This window comes from Mastacembelus armatus, chromosome 15 (assembly GCF_900324485.2).
Source record: "Mastacembelus armatus chromosome 15, fMasArm1.2, whole genome shotgun sequence".
NCBI lineage: Eukaryota > Metazoa > Chordata > Actinopteri > Synbranchiformes > Mastacembelidae > Mastacembelus > Mastacembelus armatus.
The window spans coordinates 20590516-20606176 of record NC_046647.1 but is presented as its reverse complement, the minus strand read 5'-3'; the positions used below and the strand labels follow the sequence as shown (position 1 = coordinate 20606176).

At 40.5% G+C, this 15661-nt stretch overlaps 1 protein-coding gene across 1 annotated transcript in view; it reads left to right on the top strand.

Moving 5' to 3' along the window:
- bean1 (brain expressed, associated with NEDD4, 1) overlaps nucleotides 1–15661 on the top strand; it is a 31707-nt gene that overhangs the window by 2091 nt on the left and 13955 nt on the right. The window contains exon 2 of the mRNA XM_033325561.1: nucleotides 3407–3514. Within this exon, the coding sequence (XP_033181452.1) occupies nucleotides 3490–3514 (25 nt within the window). The 5' untranslated portion in view covers nucleotides 3407–3489. The remainder of the gene's footprint in view (nucleotides 1–3406; nucleotides 3515–15661) is intronic.

Sequence of the window (15661 nt, the reverse complement as noted above, 5' to 3'; positions counted from 1 at the left end):
AAGTCACTTCACTTCAGTCTGACACCTGCACTAATTTCTATCAAACACCTATGATTTGCTCAAATGGTTCTGAGATGTCGTCTTTTTTTTTTGGTGCATAAAGTTAAATATAAATATACTGTAATTATATTTCAGTGTAAATAGTGTGTGAAGGTTGTGTCTTAGTGCTCATACAACAAACAAAGGAAACCAACTTAAAGCGAAAATGACATATAATCATATTATTTACACCTTAAAGTAATTTAAGGAGGATGAAGCAGTAGTTCCAGCATTTTCTGAGTAAATGCCTCTTTGGTAGCAGGAGATATGCCAGTGATAAAACTAGTTGGGTCAGGACATGGACCTTCGACATCATGGTGGCAATAATAAACATGTGATTACAGTCATAGGGTCATTGTGGTTCTATGTAAAGTGCCGTGATGTGATTTGGCACTATACGAATAAAATAAATTGAACTGAATCAAAAGAAACTGCAAAGTCCAGATACAAGTGCAGTGACTCGTGTAAAAAAGTTGACCAATGTTAAAGTAACAGAGATGAACATGACGTGCATGTAAACCTTGTAAGAGATGATGCAGACTCTGCTCCACGGGGGCCGAACCCCTGAACTTCTCACCGTGGGGTCGACTCTGTGACCGAGCTGCCGTGAGAACTGAACCCTCAGGCTTTCCGCGATGGCACGGACTCTCTAACCGTGGGTCCTTCCTGCCCGACTACAGACACGACTCGGCGTGAGATTGGTGCCATTGCCAGAACTGACAGGTTGAATGGATGAAGGGGCTATGTGGGCCAAATAGACTGTCAGAGAGAGCTGGGAGGAGATGGATGAGAGGAGGGAGAGAGGGAAAGAAAGAGGGAATACTAGAAAGAGAGACCAGGAAGTAATGGAGTGCTGTTATGGCTACACCCTCGCATTTTTTCCCCACCTAATCCTACTCTACGTCTGTCCAGTCCCTGGAGTTTTACAAGTTATTTACACAATATTTACCTTTTTTATAGTACTCACTCACATTTCATCATATAAACGTCCTCACAACAACATAGTTGTAATTGAAAGTATTCCGAGAAGACTGAATAACTTAAGAAATGTTCAGTCTTGAATGCAGGGTAGCAGCACAGCCTTAGTGACTGCATGGAAAACGTGTATATAGTGCTCGCTCTGCTATGCCTGTCCAGCTTTTCAGATTTCCAGATTTTGACAAGCCTTTCATCCTCACACAAACTCTCTCTAAGGACATCTATGCACAATTCAGAGAAATTGGCAGCACTTTCCTATTGGCAAATATAAGCAATTACTTTCTGTTACAAGACCATTTCCATTTTTTGCATTCACATCTATATAAAATTCTAAATACTTTTGAACTCGATAACTCTCTCAGCTAATGCATAAATGTATTTTTTTTAATTTCCGAACAGTAACTTTTATGTGCTGCAGGTTTGATGTCATATTTGATTTAAAAGGTGTTTCTTTGTCATATAATGTGCAGCTTGCTTATTTCTTTAACTTTTCTAAAAATGCATCATGCACAGGTGTATCTAATGTCTCAAAGAGGCAAATCACATTAAAACGTCACCTGATTTTAAACTGAGACTGATATGCTAACAACCCTGGTCCTTGAGGGGCCACTGTCCAGCTTGTTTACCAGATATCCCTGCCCTACCCACTGCTGATTACCTGGATCAGGTGTGTTTAGCCAATCAGAAACTGGAAGGGCAGGTATAGTTGGAAAACCAGAAGGACAATGGCTCTTGAGGACCAGGTTTGGAGACCCCTGTTCTAGAAAGCTGTTAATCTGTAATGCTAATACTACACTACATGGATAATATAAACTAAAAATGTTGAGATGTCAATATATAATATATTTAAATGATCCATGTAATGATCCAAGTCAGCCTTTTTATACATTGACATCCCAGTCTGAGCTCAACAGTTCCTCAGTCTATGGCGGTCCCCTCATTACCGTCAGACATCTGCCCAGGGTTTTTGAGAGACGATTATAAAAGCCGTTTTGAAGTTGTATTGTTAAAGACGGCCTTAAATAAAAACGCTGTATTTTGTACCTGTTTTTCAAAATGATGGCAGAAATGGTGGGCCACAATTGGTTGGTGGCGATGTGTGAGAAGAGAAATAGTTCGGTCTAGCTGCCAGAGTGTGTTGTCGGTAATATCTGTCTGTGTGAGCAGGGACAGTTATGTAACAACAAAGCAGAAAGCATCGTAGGTTCACAAGTCACGCATGCACACACACACACACACACACACACACACACACACACACACACACTGTGTGAACAGCTAGAGACCGATTAAATCTTACACAGTGTTCATAATTTATCAGAATTAGAGAAACATGAAGTGCGACACCTCATGGCTTTGACTTAGCAGCGAGATTGTGTTTGACAACCTGGGACGTGTTTATTGAACTGAAGTCTGATTGCAGAGACTATTACCATGTACAGTTTGTCAGTAGGCTTCACATGCTCCCAAATGCACTAACTTGAGCCTGTTAAACTGATAAAACAAGCCATAAAAGGGTCCAATCCCATACACCCATGACAAGACCAGTATTAACAGTCCTAACAGGTCAGCTGTAGAATCAGAGCACAGGGCAAAGAGGAGGAAGTGCAGACAGCATGATGTACAGTGGGTGGACAGAGTGACATGAAGGATGGAGCAAACCCACTAACTGATTCATAAGCTAAGCCTCATTAAACTGTAAGTGCTAAACAGCCCTGGCACTTTTTTTTTTTTTGCATCATATGGTTCTTAGGTAAAAACAAAAACAGAGATGGAATAAAAAGGTTTTGAGGTTGAGATGGTGAGAGAGTTTCCTCAGAAACATAAGAACTTGGAAGTGCATTTTTTAGATGGTTATGTCGTCTTCATATTTTCCTTTTTATAATTTATTCTTTTTATTATTTGACATAACAGTGGCTGCATAGCACACCCCTGTAGTGAAGCAGCAGCATTTGTGTGTGCATGTGTGGTGCAGGTATTGATTGGAACATTTGAACCCTATGGCCATGTTCTGGAAGAAGCAATGAGCGCACACACACACACACACACACACACAGCACACGCAAGGTGACGTGGGTGGCCACTTGACTGCCTCACACGCACACGCACACACACACTGCCTGGGGCTTTATAAACAGCCGGGCTCGGAGGTTGTGACTCGCACATCAGTCTCTGCTCCTTCCCTCCGTTTTTCTCGGTAACACAGCGCAGCATCTCTCGCTCTTTTCGTTTATTTCTCTCATTCTCCATCTACCTGCCAGCTGTTTGTTTTCTTTTCTTGCTCTCTTTAGGCCAGCTCCCCACATTTCCTTCTCACTGATGTGCTGATCTGCTCGTCATCCTCTCTCTCTCTCTTTCTCTCCCTGTGTCTTTGTACTTACATATATAGCAGCTCTGTGTGGTACAGACCAGTTGAAGTTGGCTTCCTGCCTGTTGAGATGTGCCAATAGGAAACACTTCGAACAGGGGTTCATGCTGATGAAATTGATCTGCTCAGGTAAGGAACAAGAACTTCATCTTCCTCCTTTTTTATTTTATTTTTTAATGCCTGAATTTGTCTCCTGGTATTAGTTTGGTCTGAGAGTAAATGTACCTCTACACAAAGTGTGATTCTAATATTTGAACGTGATCAGAACAAGTTTTATTTGTGAATCAGGTGGAAAACAAACGACTGACAAATTTAAAATTACTATATTTTTTATATATATATGAATTAAATTTCAAACTTCAATACCCATGTTAAACAATCTTTAATACCAAAAGCACTGAAGAACTTCCTAAATCAGTGAGTTACTAATCTCTGCTGCACAGGGACATAAACACGGTGTACACACCTGCTCTGTGACATTTTAATCTAAATGTAGTCACGTCTTAAATACAGTTAGACCGACTGTAATGCAGTGATAAATGAATTTATTTACCATCTACTGAATTTGATAACTTTATTCTGTAGCACATTTAAAAGTGGTTTACATTTTTACAAAGTCTGAGATGCAGATCAAAAACTGATGTGACGTAAAAAATAAGAATGGTTTCATTTATTAAAACCACTACGAGGATACAACACGTGAAATACATGACACACTACTGGGCAGTTATTTACATTAAGAAGAGCATAAAATTTTTGTTAATTGTTTCCACTTTAAGCCTTTTTACTTTATCCATTGGTCTTTAAAAATCCCATCTGAATCAGTCTTGGACGTCCTATTTATCCTCTGTCATTAAAACACAAAATGTATTGTCCACGGTAACACTACAGAAATATTTCACAGACGCTGTGTCCTGTGTTGTTCTGTGATATAATCTGATTTGTTGTTGTGGGTATCCTAGCTTTATTTTTAGTTGGATTACAGTTTGAGCTTTTAAACTCCAGGGAACAAGGTAGACATATTTATAGAAGCTTCGTGTCTCAATAAAAGATGAATTGCTATCTTATGCAACAGCTCCTGACCACACTGGAGGCAGGGAAGGGACGGAAGGAGGGAGGAACAGATGGATAGATGAACAGATGGAAGGATGGATGGACAGATGCATGACTTTTATACGTGTTTTCATGTCACAGTTGCCCTCCAAGACCTCGTCTTTGCTCTTCCTTTTCACTACCACCTCTTTCTGCCTCCTCCCTGTCTGACTCCCTGTCCTTTTGATACTCTCTTTTATATCCGTTATTCTCCATTTCCCACCTTTTATGTCTCGATCATTCTCTTCTCTCAACTCTTTCCCACTTTCTCTTTCCCCTTTCTGATCTATTATTCACATCCCCACTCTGACTCTTTCTCTTTCTCCCTTGACACCTGAAATCCCTCCGTCTGCTCCAGGGCGTTTAGACCCCCACCAACGGTGCTTCCCTCCTAGGAAAAGAAATAGAACGATGAATAAAAGAACAGAGCAAAGAGATAAAAAGCTTTGGGATGAGCAGCTCTATAGATATGCCATGTGGTGCATTGTACAGGTTGACATTTTATACAGTCCTGTGTTATCCTACAAAAAGACTGGTTCCTGAATACAACAAAATATAATGCCTTAACACCCCTCAGACAGCTACAGCAGTATTGTGATTTTTCCAATGAAACTACCCTTTATATTACTCATGTTGATGGTTAGTCACTCTCCCACAACCATTTGAGCAAATTTCACAGTTCCTTTGAACGGCACAGTCATATGACAAAAAATGACTATAACTACTGACTTCACAAAATCAGAACTGTGCACTTTTTACTTTGCTGGACACAGCAGAAGAAGAAATAGGAGAAAAAGGATAGAGCTTACCATCTGCACTCATTATTTATATTGATCTCATGGGTAGCTACAACCTAAATTATTAAAAACACTTCAAATGTATGTTAATTTGGTGTCTAATATGTTTACATACTGATTATGTGGCTGTGTGGACCTTTTAAATGGCTGCAAGGATAACTGGGATGGTTGTTACGGTGTAGTTTGGCTGTTTAGCAGCTGTTTGTGTGTGCTGGTCAACCAAAAGAGAATAACTGAACAATTAGCTGAACAAAAGTGAGTTAAATGAATTAAATTAAATGAATTAATTTGACCTCATCAAAACATATTTCCCACAGGTATCCGCACCATGGGACGGTTATATTACATGGGGTCGACACGCTGGTGGCTGGTTAGAGAGAGAACAGCATTGTTAAGATCCAGATGGATGTGATGCTGGATTTCCGATGAGCTCATAGGATAGACCCAGCAGACAGCTGCTTCTGAACAGCTGGAGAGGAGTGGGATGGGGGTGGGTCAGAGCCTGAAATGGCAGCTGACAGCAGCAGAGAAAGGAACGATTTTTAAAGTGCGACAGCAGCGAGACAATTAGATTACAGTAACTGAGTTGGAAGCAGGGAAGGAAATAAGGATGAACAGTCTTTCACCAAACCTTTATTTAATTTGAAAACAAAAAAAACCCTCGACTTGTCCGAGACTCAGAACTGTTTGTGTTTTCATGCCCCTCCTTCTCATATCACTGCAAAAGATAAAGGCTAAACACAATTTACATTTTAGAGCACTGGCACGTACGTGCATCAGATGAGGGCAGATCTGAAATGGAATCTGCGTCTGTTCCCCCTCGCTGCACACATCATCTATCCATCTATTTGTGCTGCGCCACAACGCCTTCCCACTGCCAAGCCATCAATCACATTCCCATGCTTTATGGAAATGGGAGGAAAAACTGCATTTAACGCCATTTTCCATCTCATCCACCTACCCTTCTTTGACCATCCATCCATCCATCCACCTGAGCTCGCATCCAATCTTGTCACAGTGTAAGGTCATTTATTTAAATCTATTTAAACCGATATGAGCGTGTGCATATGCAGGGATATTTCACAGCCCGGCAGGTCAGCAAATACCAAAGCTGTTCCACCTCACTAACCTCCCATCAGGGCCCATAGACAATTAATACACACTACAGGTGGCCAGGTTTGTGTGTCTGTGTGTGTAAGAATGCGAGAGGAAAACAAGCAGCAGAAAAAGAAGAAAGTGTTTATCTCACAAAGTGACACCTATCTATCTACAATAAAACCTGGAGAAGCAAAGCAGGGAGATGATAAGGCACGGTTGTAAGAAAAACAAAAGGAAAGATGAGATATAGATTGAAACAGATTAAAAGCAGTGAATGGGATCTTGGCTCTGTGTAGGGAGCGAAATAGGTGTCGGGGAAAACAGCAACAGTCTCGTGGGGAATTGGGGGGAAGGAGACGAGCGGTGACAGAAATTGAGGGAGGTGGCTTGGAACGGCTGAAAGAATAAGAACGGGGGAGAACGGGTGGGACGGTGCAGGAAGGAGAAGTGAAGGGTAAATGTTTTTGCTAATGCCTTGGGTGCCAATATTGACTAATGCTGGCTCCCTTTGACTTCAGTGCACTTGCTACATCCTCCTCCTCAGTTCATTAGCTCCGTCATTTGGAAATGGATGTATTGGCTCAGCTGTTCAATGTCACCATGCTAAATGGATGGATGAGAAGATTAAGTATGAACCATAAAGAACCATACTGCTGCAGGGTTAAGTTCATTTACCATCATATCATTATCCTTCCATAGCGCTATAATGATTTCCCGAAGTATAGCACTGCACTTAGATTGATAAAGGCATTTTCATTCCTTCTAGGCAACACTGGTTTTTTTAAAAGTCAGGATATGAAAAAGCTGCTGAGAAAAAAAACAAATAAAAATCAGTTTTGGACTTGTTAAGTCACATTTTCATTGTTTAGTCGTATAGTCGAGAGGTCAGACAGTTTTACATATAAGTGCCGGTGGGAAGCCAATAATTAAGTATTAAGGTCCAAAGTAAAAGTGTGGAGGTTGGATGCTAGATGTGCACGTAGGATGTGCGTCATGCAAGACGCAACCTGTTTTAGTTAACTAACTCTCTCCTCTTCTCATATCATACTGATTAAAACATTTTAAAATGATTTTATGAACCCGGTGATGGATTATGTCAAGCAAGTGTCTGGATACTAATAACCACTGCAAGTGATATAAGTGAGGGGGAGAAAAACTAATAACTTGCTTGCAAGCTTTAAAAAAAACGATCTGTCTAATTTAAAGTTTGCAGAAAATTATGCATAAAATTGTTAGAGTGTCTGTATATTAACCAGTGATTTTTACAGTAATGGATGGAAGCAGAAGAATAATCACATAATGACTTTAATCAGCACTTCAAAGTGACTACGCTGTAAAACTGATAGATGGACAAATTAAGAAGAGGCAGAAATGAAGATGGATGCGTTTTTACAAATCAAATGAAAGAATGGATGAAAAACAGAAGAGGATCCAATTGCTCACAACTAGGAATTAGTTCTGAGGGTAGATGAACAGATTTGCTGTTTATAGCATCATTTCATGACATATTATGAAACATCTGCGATCTGTAAAAGTGTCTGTGTTGGTGTATGTGTGTGTCCACAGGAGGAAAGGCTATGCAGAGGTGCATGCCAGAGCAGTTTTAACATGATTAAACATTGGCTCTTCCTCCCTTCCCTTCTATTTCATCATCTGCTGTGCCTCTCCTCCACTTGTTAGCCCCAACACAACGCTTCAGGGGAAGAAAGAGGGATAAGTGTAAGGACCAGAGAGACACAGGGACTCACAGAGGGACTCACAGAGGCTCAGGGGTGTGCAGTGATGAGGGTCGGGGAAAGTGATCAGTCTAAAAACTCAAAAAAAAGAGAGGTCTGTCTGAAATGGTCTTCTCTGTCATGATGTTACGTCTACATTGGTTTTTATTTATCTGACTGTTCAAGTTGCACTGAGCTACTGTCACTTATTGGACTGGATGTAATCCTCCTGCAGCAGCCTGTCAAACAGACAGGACCCCTTTCAGGCAGATTGTCTGATGGGCTGGCAGAAATAGACAGATTTTCAACAAATCAGTCTGAGAGGCAGCTGATTGTTTTGTTACTGGGTTGATTAACAATCCACAGCTCCATGACTTGAATCAGATTAAACTCACTCTGTGACATACAGTATGATCCTATGAAAGAATATACAACGCAATACATGTAATACTCTTTAATGCTGCTCTAAGTTGAGTTTTTATAATGCTACGATGTATTATGTGAGATTATTGTGTTGGTTTGCTGAGATTAAACGTGTCCAGATGGGCATGTGGCTGCCTGTCAGACTCTCAGTGGACATGTCTGACTTCAGTGCTTTCTTTTTTTAAATGTCAGGACAATTTCACAGCTTTTAACTGTCTAGTCAGGCCAAAGAAAGGTGATAATGTTATCACAGTTTCATGCGCAAAAGGGAAAATCATCACACAAATGTCAAAAAGTTGTTCTTAACATGTAATGCTGTTCACTCTTGTTCCTTTGCTTTTGTTTTTTTATGCATGGAGACTACACAGTCAGTTCTATTAGTCGATTTATGCCTGAAGATGAAGATCAGATTGAGTGTGTGCACAGAAACAAAATGTCACTTGACGCTGTCATACAGTATAAGAAGAGCTAAGTCATTCTGGCAGAGCACTTATTATAGAAGAAATGCAAATCCATCCAGGGTCACTAGGGGGTTGGAGCCAATTTCAGCTGACACTGGGTGAGAAGCGGGTCCACCCTGGACAGATCAGCGCTCTATCACAGGGCTGACACAAAGACAAACAGCTACATTCACACATATGGAGAAAAACACACACCGTTTCCATGAAATAATAATATGAAAGCTCTAAGCTAAAACGATAAACTGATGATTAGTATCTAGTATCAACTGTATAGATTTAGTATGGAGTATGGATTTGGGAAACAGTCTTCACTTTATGCTGAAGTCTTTTTAGGGATGCAGATGTGTATCCTTGCATACATGTAGGTGGAGCAGAGCATTAATAGATAAGAACAGACACCGTCTCACTCACAGATTTCTGAATGGTCAGGAGTTTACTGCTTTTTGCAATCCTGTCAGCGGTTTGGCACAAGAAAGCAGGGAGCAAGCAGTTACACCCACTTCTGCTGAATGTGATGAACCGAGATCAGAACAAAAATGCCTCTTAACAATCAAGGCAAACGGGAAATTTTCAGTCACATCGAGGTCTCAGAGCAAACAGTGCAGAATACGGCAGTTTCAACATTTACTTGAACTTTATTGTTTCCAGCTGCTACAGTTTTATTGCAGACAGATGCAGCGAACAGCTCCATTTTCTCAACCTTCCTAAAATACACATTTATAGAAAAGCTGCTAATTCATTAGATGAGAATTCGCTTGCATCTACCCTGTTCTCTGATGCGAGGAGGAGGAGAAGAGCAGGTGTTGTGTCGTGACATGTTGTGAGGTGAGATGGCAACAGGAAATTAGCCACATTGTCCTCAAATACATCTGAGCCACATAGTCTCCTGTGGAAAAAGTAATCACAGCCTATTTCACCAGATGGCCTCAGTGGAAATGGCGAAGTGTGTATACGATGTGCGTGTTTGGTGGGGATGGCGGTTAGTAAATGTGGGTCATTTTCTGCAGTATTGAAGTCTTGACTGACCAATCACAACAGGATTTAAAGTGCTCCCTGACCATTTGGAGGTGAATCTATGAGGCTCATTTTCCAATCACTATTGATTTCATGGACAGTGGTCAATTCTAACTTTATCTGCAGTGTTTACTGATCAATCAGAGCAGGATTTACAAAGATCACTGACCAATCACATGAGGATACACTGCAGAATTTATGTGAAGTTTGGTTTGCACCACAGAGATGGAGTCACACAGGTTTGTGTGATCTATATTTGCAATTTTAAAATAGAAGAACACGTTTTAGGTATAATTTATTTATACCAGTTTTCCTCTTACTTTCTGCACTGACGCAACCAGATCACAGGACACTCAGTAAACCTCCCAGGCCCCCAAAGCACCTGCTCATTAAAACATTTCCCTCCCTTCTTTTCAAATCCACACAAGCCTCAGCTGCACATTTTACTGTGAACTAACTAGTCATAACTTCAACTTTAACTTCTGACAAAAGCAGACAAACTTCTTTCTTTCAGGATCACATAGGCACATGATGCTAATATATACAGATATATACAGGCTCTCTTTCCTATCTATAATATAGCGATCTATACTCAGTTATAAAAATGCACTCAAACACTGCACCGAAATTCCTCTGAATCATAATTCAGTTGATTTCATCAGAATTAGGTCTGATTAGCAGGTCAGATGTTGGTAGAGATAAATGATCCAAACAAATGACCAAAGCAATAACAACAACAAGGTGTGATAGGAGCTGAACGAGTGAGGAAAGGGGCAGATGATTAAACGAGGGGAAGGCAGGAATGTGGGCCAACAGGGTGTGATAATCTGTCTCTCTGCCATCTCTTCCACATGGGAGAGAGAGAGAGGGAGAGAGAGAGAGATTAAGAGGATGTACTGCATGATGTATTCTGACCCATATTCACATAGAGTAATGTTTTGTGACCCAAATACTACCTCATCTAAATACACATCCTAATTTAATACCAATGTGCACGTACTTGTGTGTATTACGTTAGGAGTGGTAACTTGGCCTCTATTTGTGGTTGTTTTTGATCTTTGTGGTAGTTTGTCCTTTAGCTTTTTGCAGTCATCTGATTTACTTTGCAAGAAGAAATATTAAGAGTCAATTAGTACATAGGCTGTGGTTAAGGGGTCCTGGGGCTTTGCCTGGTGGGTCCATTGAGTTAATAAAATAACCACCAACCTAAAAACAACAGTAGCAGCAGAATATTTGCATCCTGTAGGAAATAATTAAAACAGAGAGTTGGTTCAAGTTGCAGGAAGGTCAGGATTTGCCAGTTTCCTCTGTAACTGCATGTAACTGTTGTCTGTCAACATCAAAATACCCATCATTTATATCTCCAGCACACAACTTCTTGCCTGGAGTCAGCAAAGTGCACGGCTTATCTCGCCCTCCTCACTGTCACTCGCTTCATACCACTGCACTTGTCATTCATCTTGATGTGTTGTCAACCTTGAAACAGCATCAGGCCAGATGTGGGAGGAAACTGTGTTAAGCTTTCAGCAGCCATGCAGAAAGAAACAGTGAACACATCTGCATTTCAAGAATTTAACGTGATTTATCTGCAGTGTATTAGCCCATACACAGGGGACAGTAAACAGTCTCCTCTTTAACACAGTGCCATCTTCTACCATCTCACTGCTTTTTAATTGCACCTAAATTTAACAACTCATTTACATACATGCTAAAATCAGGCATTTCAGTGGAGCCTATGGAAACTTTTCAGACATGGAAAAAACCCAACAAGGCTCACTGCAGGTATCAGTTAAAGTACCAGGCACAGGTGTTGGTTACAACAGGACGTGACAGGACATCCATCGAAAGAGGCACAGTGGCGTCATGATAACAAAACAAGTTGATGGTGCTCCATTACGCATTGTGCTGCATCAGTTGCTGTTTTCAGGACTTATGCATTTGTTTTGCTGTTGAAACCTTAATTAGTGACCACTGTGAGCATGAGTGATGGTGGGCCCGACTTCTCAGAAGACTTCAAACTTTCAGCGACAGCAACCGAACACTGCCTCTTACTGTGCAGTTAAGTTACTCTTTAAAAAGAAGAGGATAGTTCAGCTGCACTGGTATGAGGGATTGAGTTCAGTGCCTGCTCTTTTCCCTCCTACATCTCCTCCTACTCTCGCTGCTCCAGTGGTAATGAAACATGATTGTTTAATGGCCAGTGTCCTAGCTCCTCTTGGCAACTGTTCAATACAACAACAGAGAGCAAGAGAGACAGAGAGGAGGAAGAGGAACATCAAGATAGCAATGAAAGGCTGAGAGAAGAAAGCCAGGAGGATGTACACGTGAGGGACGTGTTCTCTCTCTCTCCCTGAGCCTCCTGTTGTCATTTCTTCAGGCTGTACGAAGGTTCGGGCTTTTCTGGCGTATTGCACAAGTGAGGAGAAAACATCTGTCACTTTATGTCCCCGCCACAACAACACACTCCACAAATAAAGACCCTTTACACATGTAATGTTCTTAATTTTAGCTAGTTTTTAATCCTCTTTTTGCAGTAAAATAGCAGTGTGTGTATTAGAAAACCCAGTGCAGATACAATACAATACAATACCTCTACCTTGATGTACTAAAACATCTTAATGTTGTAATTAGCACAACCTTGCACAATTGCAGTATTTAGTCCATTGGAATAAAGTACTGAACGTCTGAAGTTATTCTCTTCAATTTAGTGCAAACCAGTCCAGGATTATGCAACAGTGCTTCTCTGCCTGTACTTATATGTTTCCCTTGCTCCTGCATATTCAATAGAAACAGTCATGTTTTACTTGAGTCTTTCTGAAAGGGATATTTTTAGAGTTGAGAGTGCTCACGTGTCAGAAAAGCAGCAGTGGAATATCTCTGGCATCCCAAGAGCTGGAGAGGCTTGAGGTCATCCTACTCCTGCTGATGCTGAACACACTCTACTCTAAAAACATGCAACTCTCTTCGACACACTCAGGAGAGCCTCATCTTGTTAAGCTTCCAGCTGATTCATTTAAATATTTAGCACGTGAGACAAAGTAGATCAAAAAGTCAACCAATAGCAGCGCACTTCAATCAGGCATCATGATAAAAAACATCAAATTGTAAAACGATAAAAGGAAACAAGGTGTGAATCATAAGTCAAAACAAGATTGAGACACTAGAGATGAAACGGATCCAATGAAGAACAATACTGAATGAAACCAAATACGAGTATCTGATGTGTCACTTCTGACTCTTTGACTAGTACGACTCTTTGCTGTGGTGGAGATGTTTTCAATATCACTTAGGCTGATTGAATGATCTTAATGCATCCTAATGAGCATCCCCGTCTAACTGCATTGATGCTGCAACTGGCGTAATTAGCCTTCCATGTCATATAAGACAGATGCTGGCCATTAGTTAATTAGTGTCTTAGGACAGGACCGTGCTTAAACACACTGTTAGAGTTTCAGCCTTTTAGATTCACGACAGCTGCTGTGTTTACTTTGTTACTGAAGAAAATACCAGGAGATTACAAAATGTAAAGTTATTGTTTTTTGATAAGTTGTTACTTTGGCAACAACAACTTTTCCTTGGGCTCACATGAGAAAAACACATTCAGTGCAAATGCTTACAGCAAATGCTAAGACTGTGAACGAGAACTGAAATGTTATTGCAGGTCAGTGAAGATCATCAGAGCCAACTCAGCCCCTTAAACACTTGCTGCCTCAGTTTGTTTTAAATTAAAATACATCAACCAAGGAGTATTGATGTTTTAATGGACTAAATGCTCTATGTCGTATTATGGCCAACTGTGTGTGAAGATTAACTTTAACTAGGGTTGTGAATTTCAAACTACTCCCTTAAGCCTAATTTATAGTCAGACACGTTAATTTACGATACGTGTCTGTAAAATTCCTTTTAGTATGCAATCTATGTTGGCTGGAAAGACACAACACAAAACAATTAGTCTGTTTATGAAACTGAAAGCATTAAACAGCAAACAGCAAACAATGCTGTACAACATCCAGGCCTCACTGGGGTCTTAGAGAACATCTGACTAAACATATCTGACCCATGTTTCATAAGAGTCGTAGCCTTGAACAGTAAATAACCTGTAATGTTACAGAATAACCATGACACATGTTCCCCCCAGTCTCCCCACAGCTTACTGGTTTTACAGAAGATAATACATGTACTGGACTGTATCCACATGACGAAGCTGGAAACCCGTGTTCAACTGTGAGAGAGGTAACAGGGAATGAGCAGATACAACCGCACCAAGTCGATCAATCCAGGGAATCATTTTTATATTTACAGTCACCAATAAAATGCATCTACTGTCGCTTATACAGTTTATCACAACTGAACAGTTTTATCTCCTGTGGCATATAATGAATTATATATTAATAATCTGATTTACTTGAATCTTTAGTAAATTTTCCATTATCCTTTATTTTTTTGCTCATACAGTAGTTTATAGTTTCATAAAATGTTAGTTCATACTATGCAGATAACAAACTTGGTGTCCTAACCTTGAAGAAAAAGCTAAACCCTCAGGATTGGTGTGTGGGTGTGTGGGTGTGTGTGTGTGTGGGTGTGTGTGTGTGTGTGTGTGTCCAGCTGTCAGCTATCAAAAGAGAAAGGTCTGGAGTGGTTTGTTGGGTTGCTCTGAATGGTTCTTCACTACTAAAGTGCAGCCTGAGGGAATGTAAAGAGAAGGAAAGATGGAGGGATGAAAGGATGAAATGACAGCTGAAGGTTTCTGAGACATTCCTGCCTTGTATGTACTGTAGCATCATCGCTGTGTCACATGTACCGCGACAAATACCAACCCAAGTGTGTTTTTATGACTCAGTCTTGAATCATCATCAGGCAGTCAGGGCAAAATGAAACCCAGGGAACTAAACGCACATCGCTCCAAGTCCAAAAAAGCCACTGCACTGAAAAAAAGTACATATACTGTAGTATGCTTTGGAAAAAGGTTGTATAGTCCTTTAATACAGTTAGTTGTTCTTCCTTATCCAACATCCTACAGTCAGCCAGTGCTGTGGTTCATTTCATACTGATGTCAACATTTCTAAAAGACAAGCTGTCAAATCAAACCCGAGTGGCTGCTTGATGCTTCTGTATAATGTATGCAGCTAATGCACAAAGTGCACAGGCTCTTAACCTTTATGGCTTGTGCCACCCAGAAATAAGTGCAGTTCTATTCCCTGGTTCTCCTGAACTGTTCTATAAGCTTAGGTCCATGACCTTAAATGCCTTTCACATACCTCTGCTTCAGTTAGCCTACATTTTGACACTGTTTGTCCTTCTCCAAAGAAGAATGCTGCATGCAGCCTGCCAACAGCACTGTGTCCAAAAATGTAACACACCCCCCTCCCACAAATATCTACAGGGATACATTATAAAATTTAAAACACAATAATCTCTTTCTTCCTGCAGTCAAAACATCAAACAAACAATATTATGATACTTTCTCCCAGTGTTAATGTTTGTGAGAAGCCTGAGACATGTATTAGTCAAAAAGCTGCTTTCAAAACAACATATACTCTGAGTCAGGCTGAGTTTACTTCAGGAACCATCATCTCTGTTTGCTTTCAGTATTATCCTGGCGTAGGATAACACAGTGTCTAACGCGAGGAAACAAAGTTGGCATAAACAGTCAAAGGTGTATAAAAGTAGGCCTAT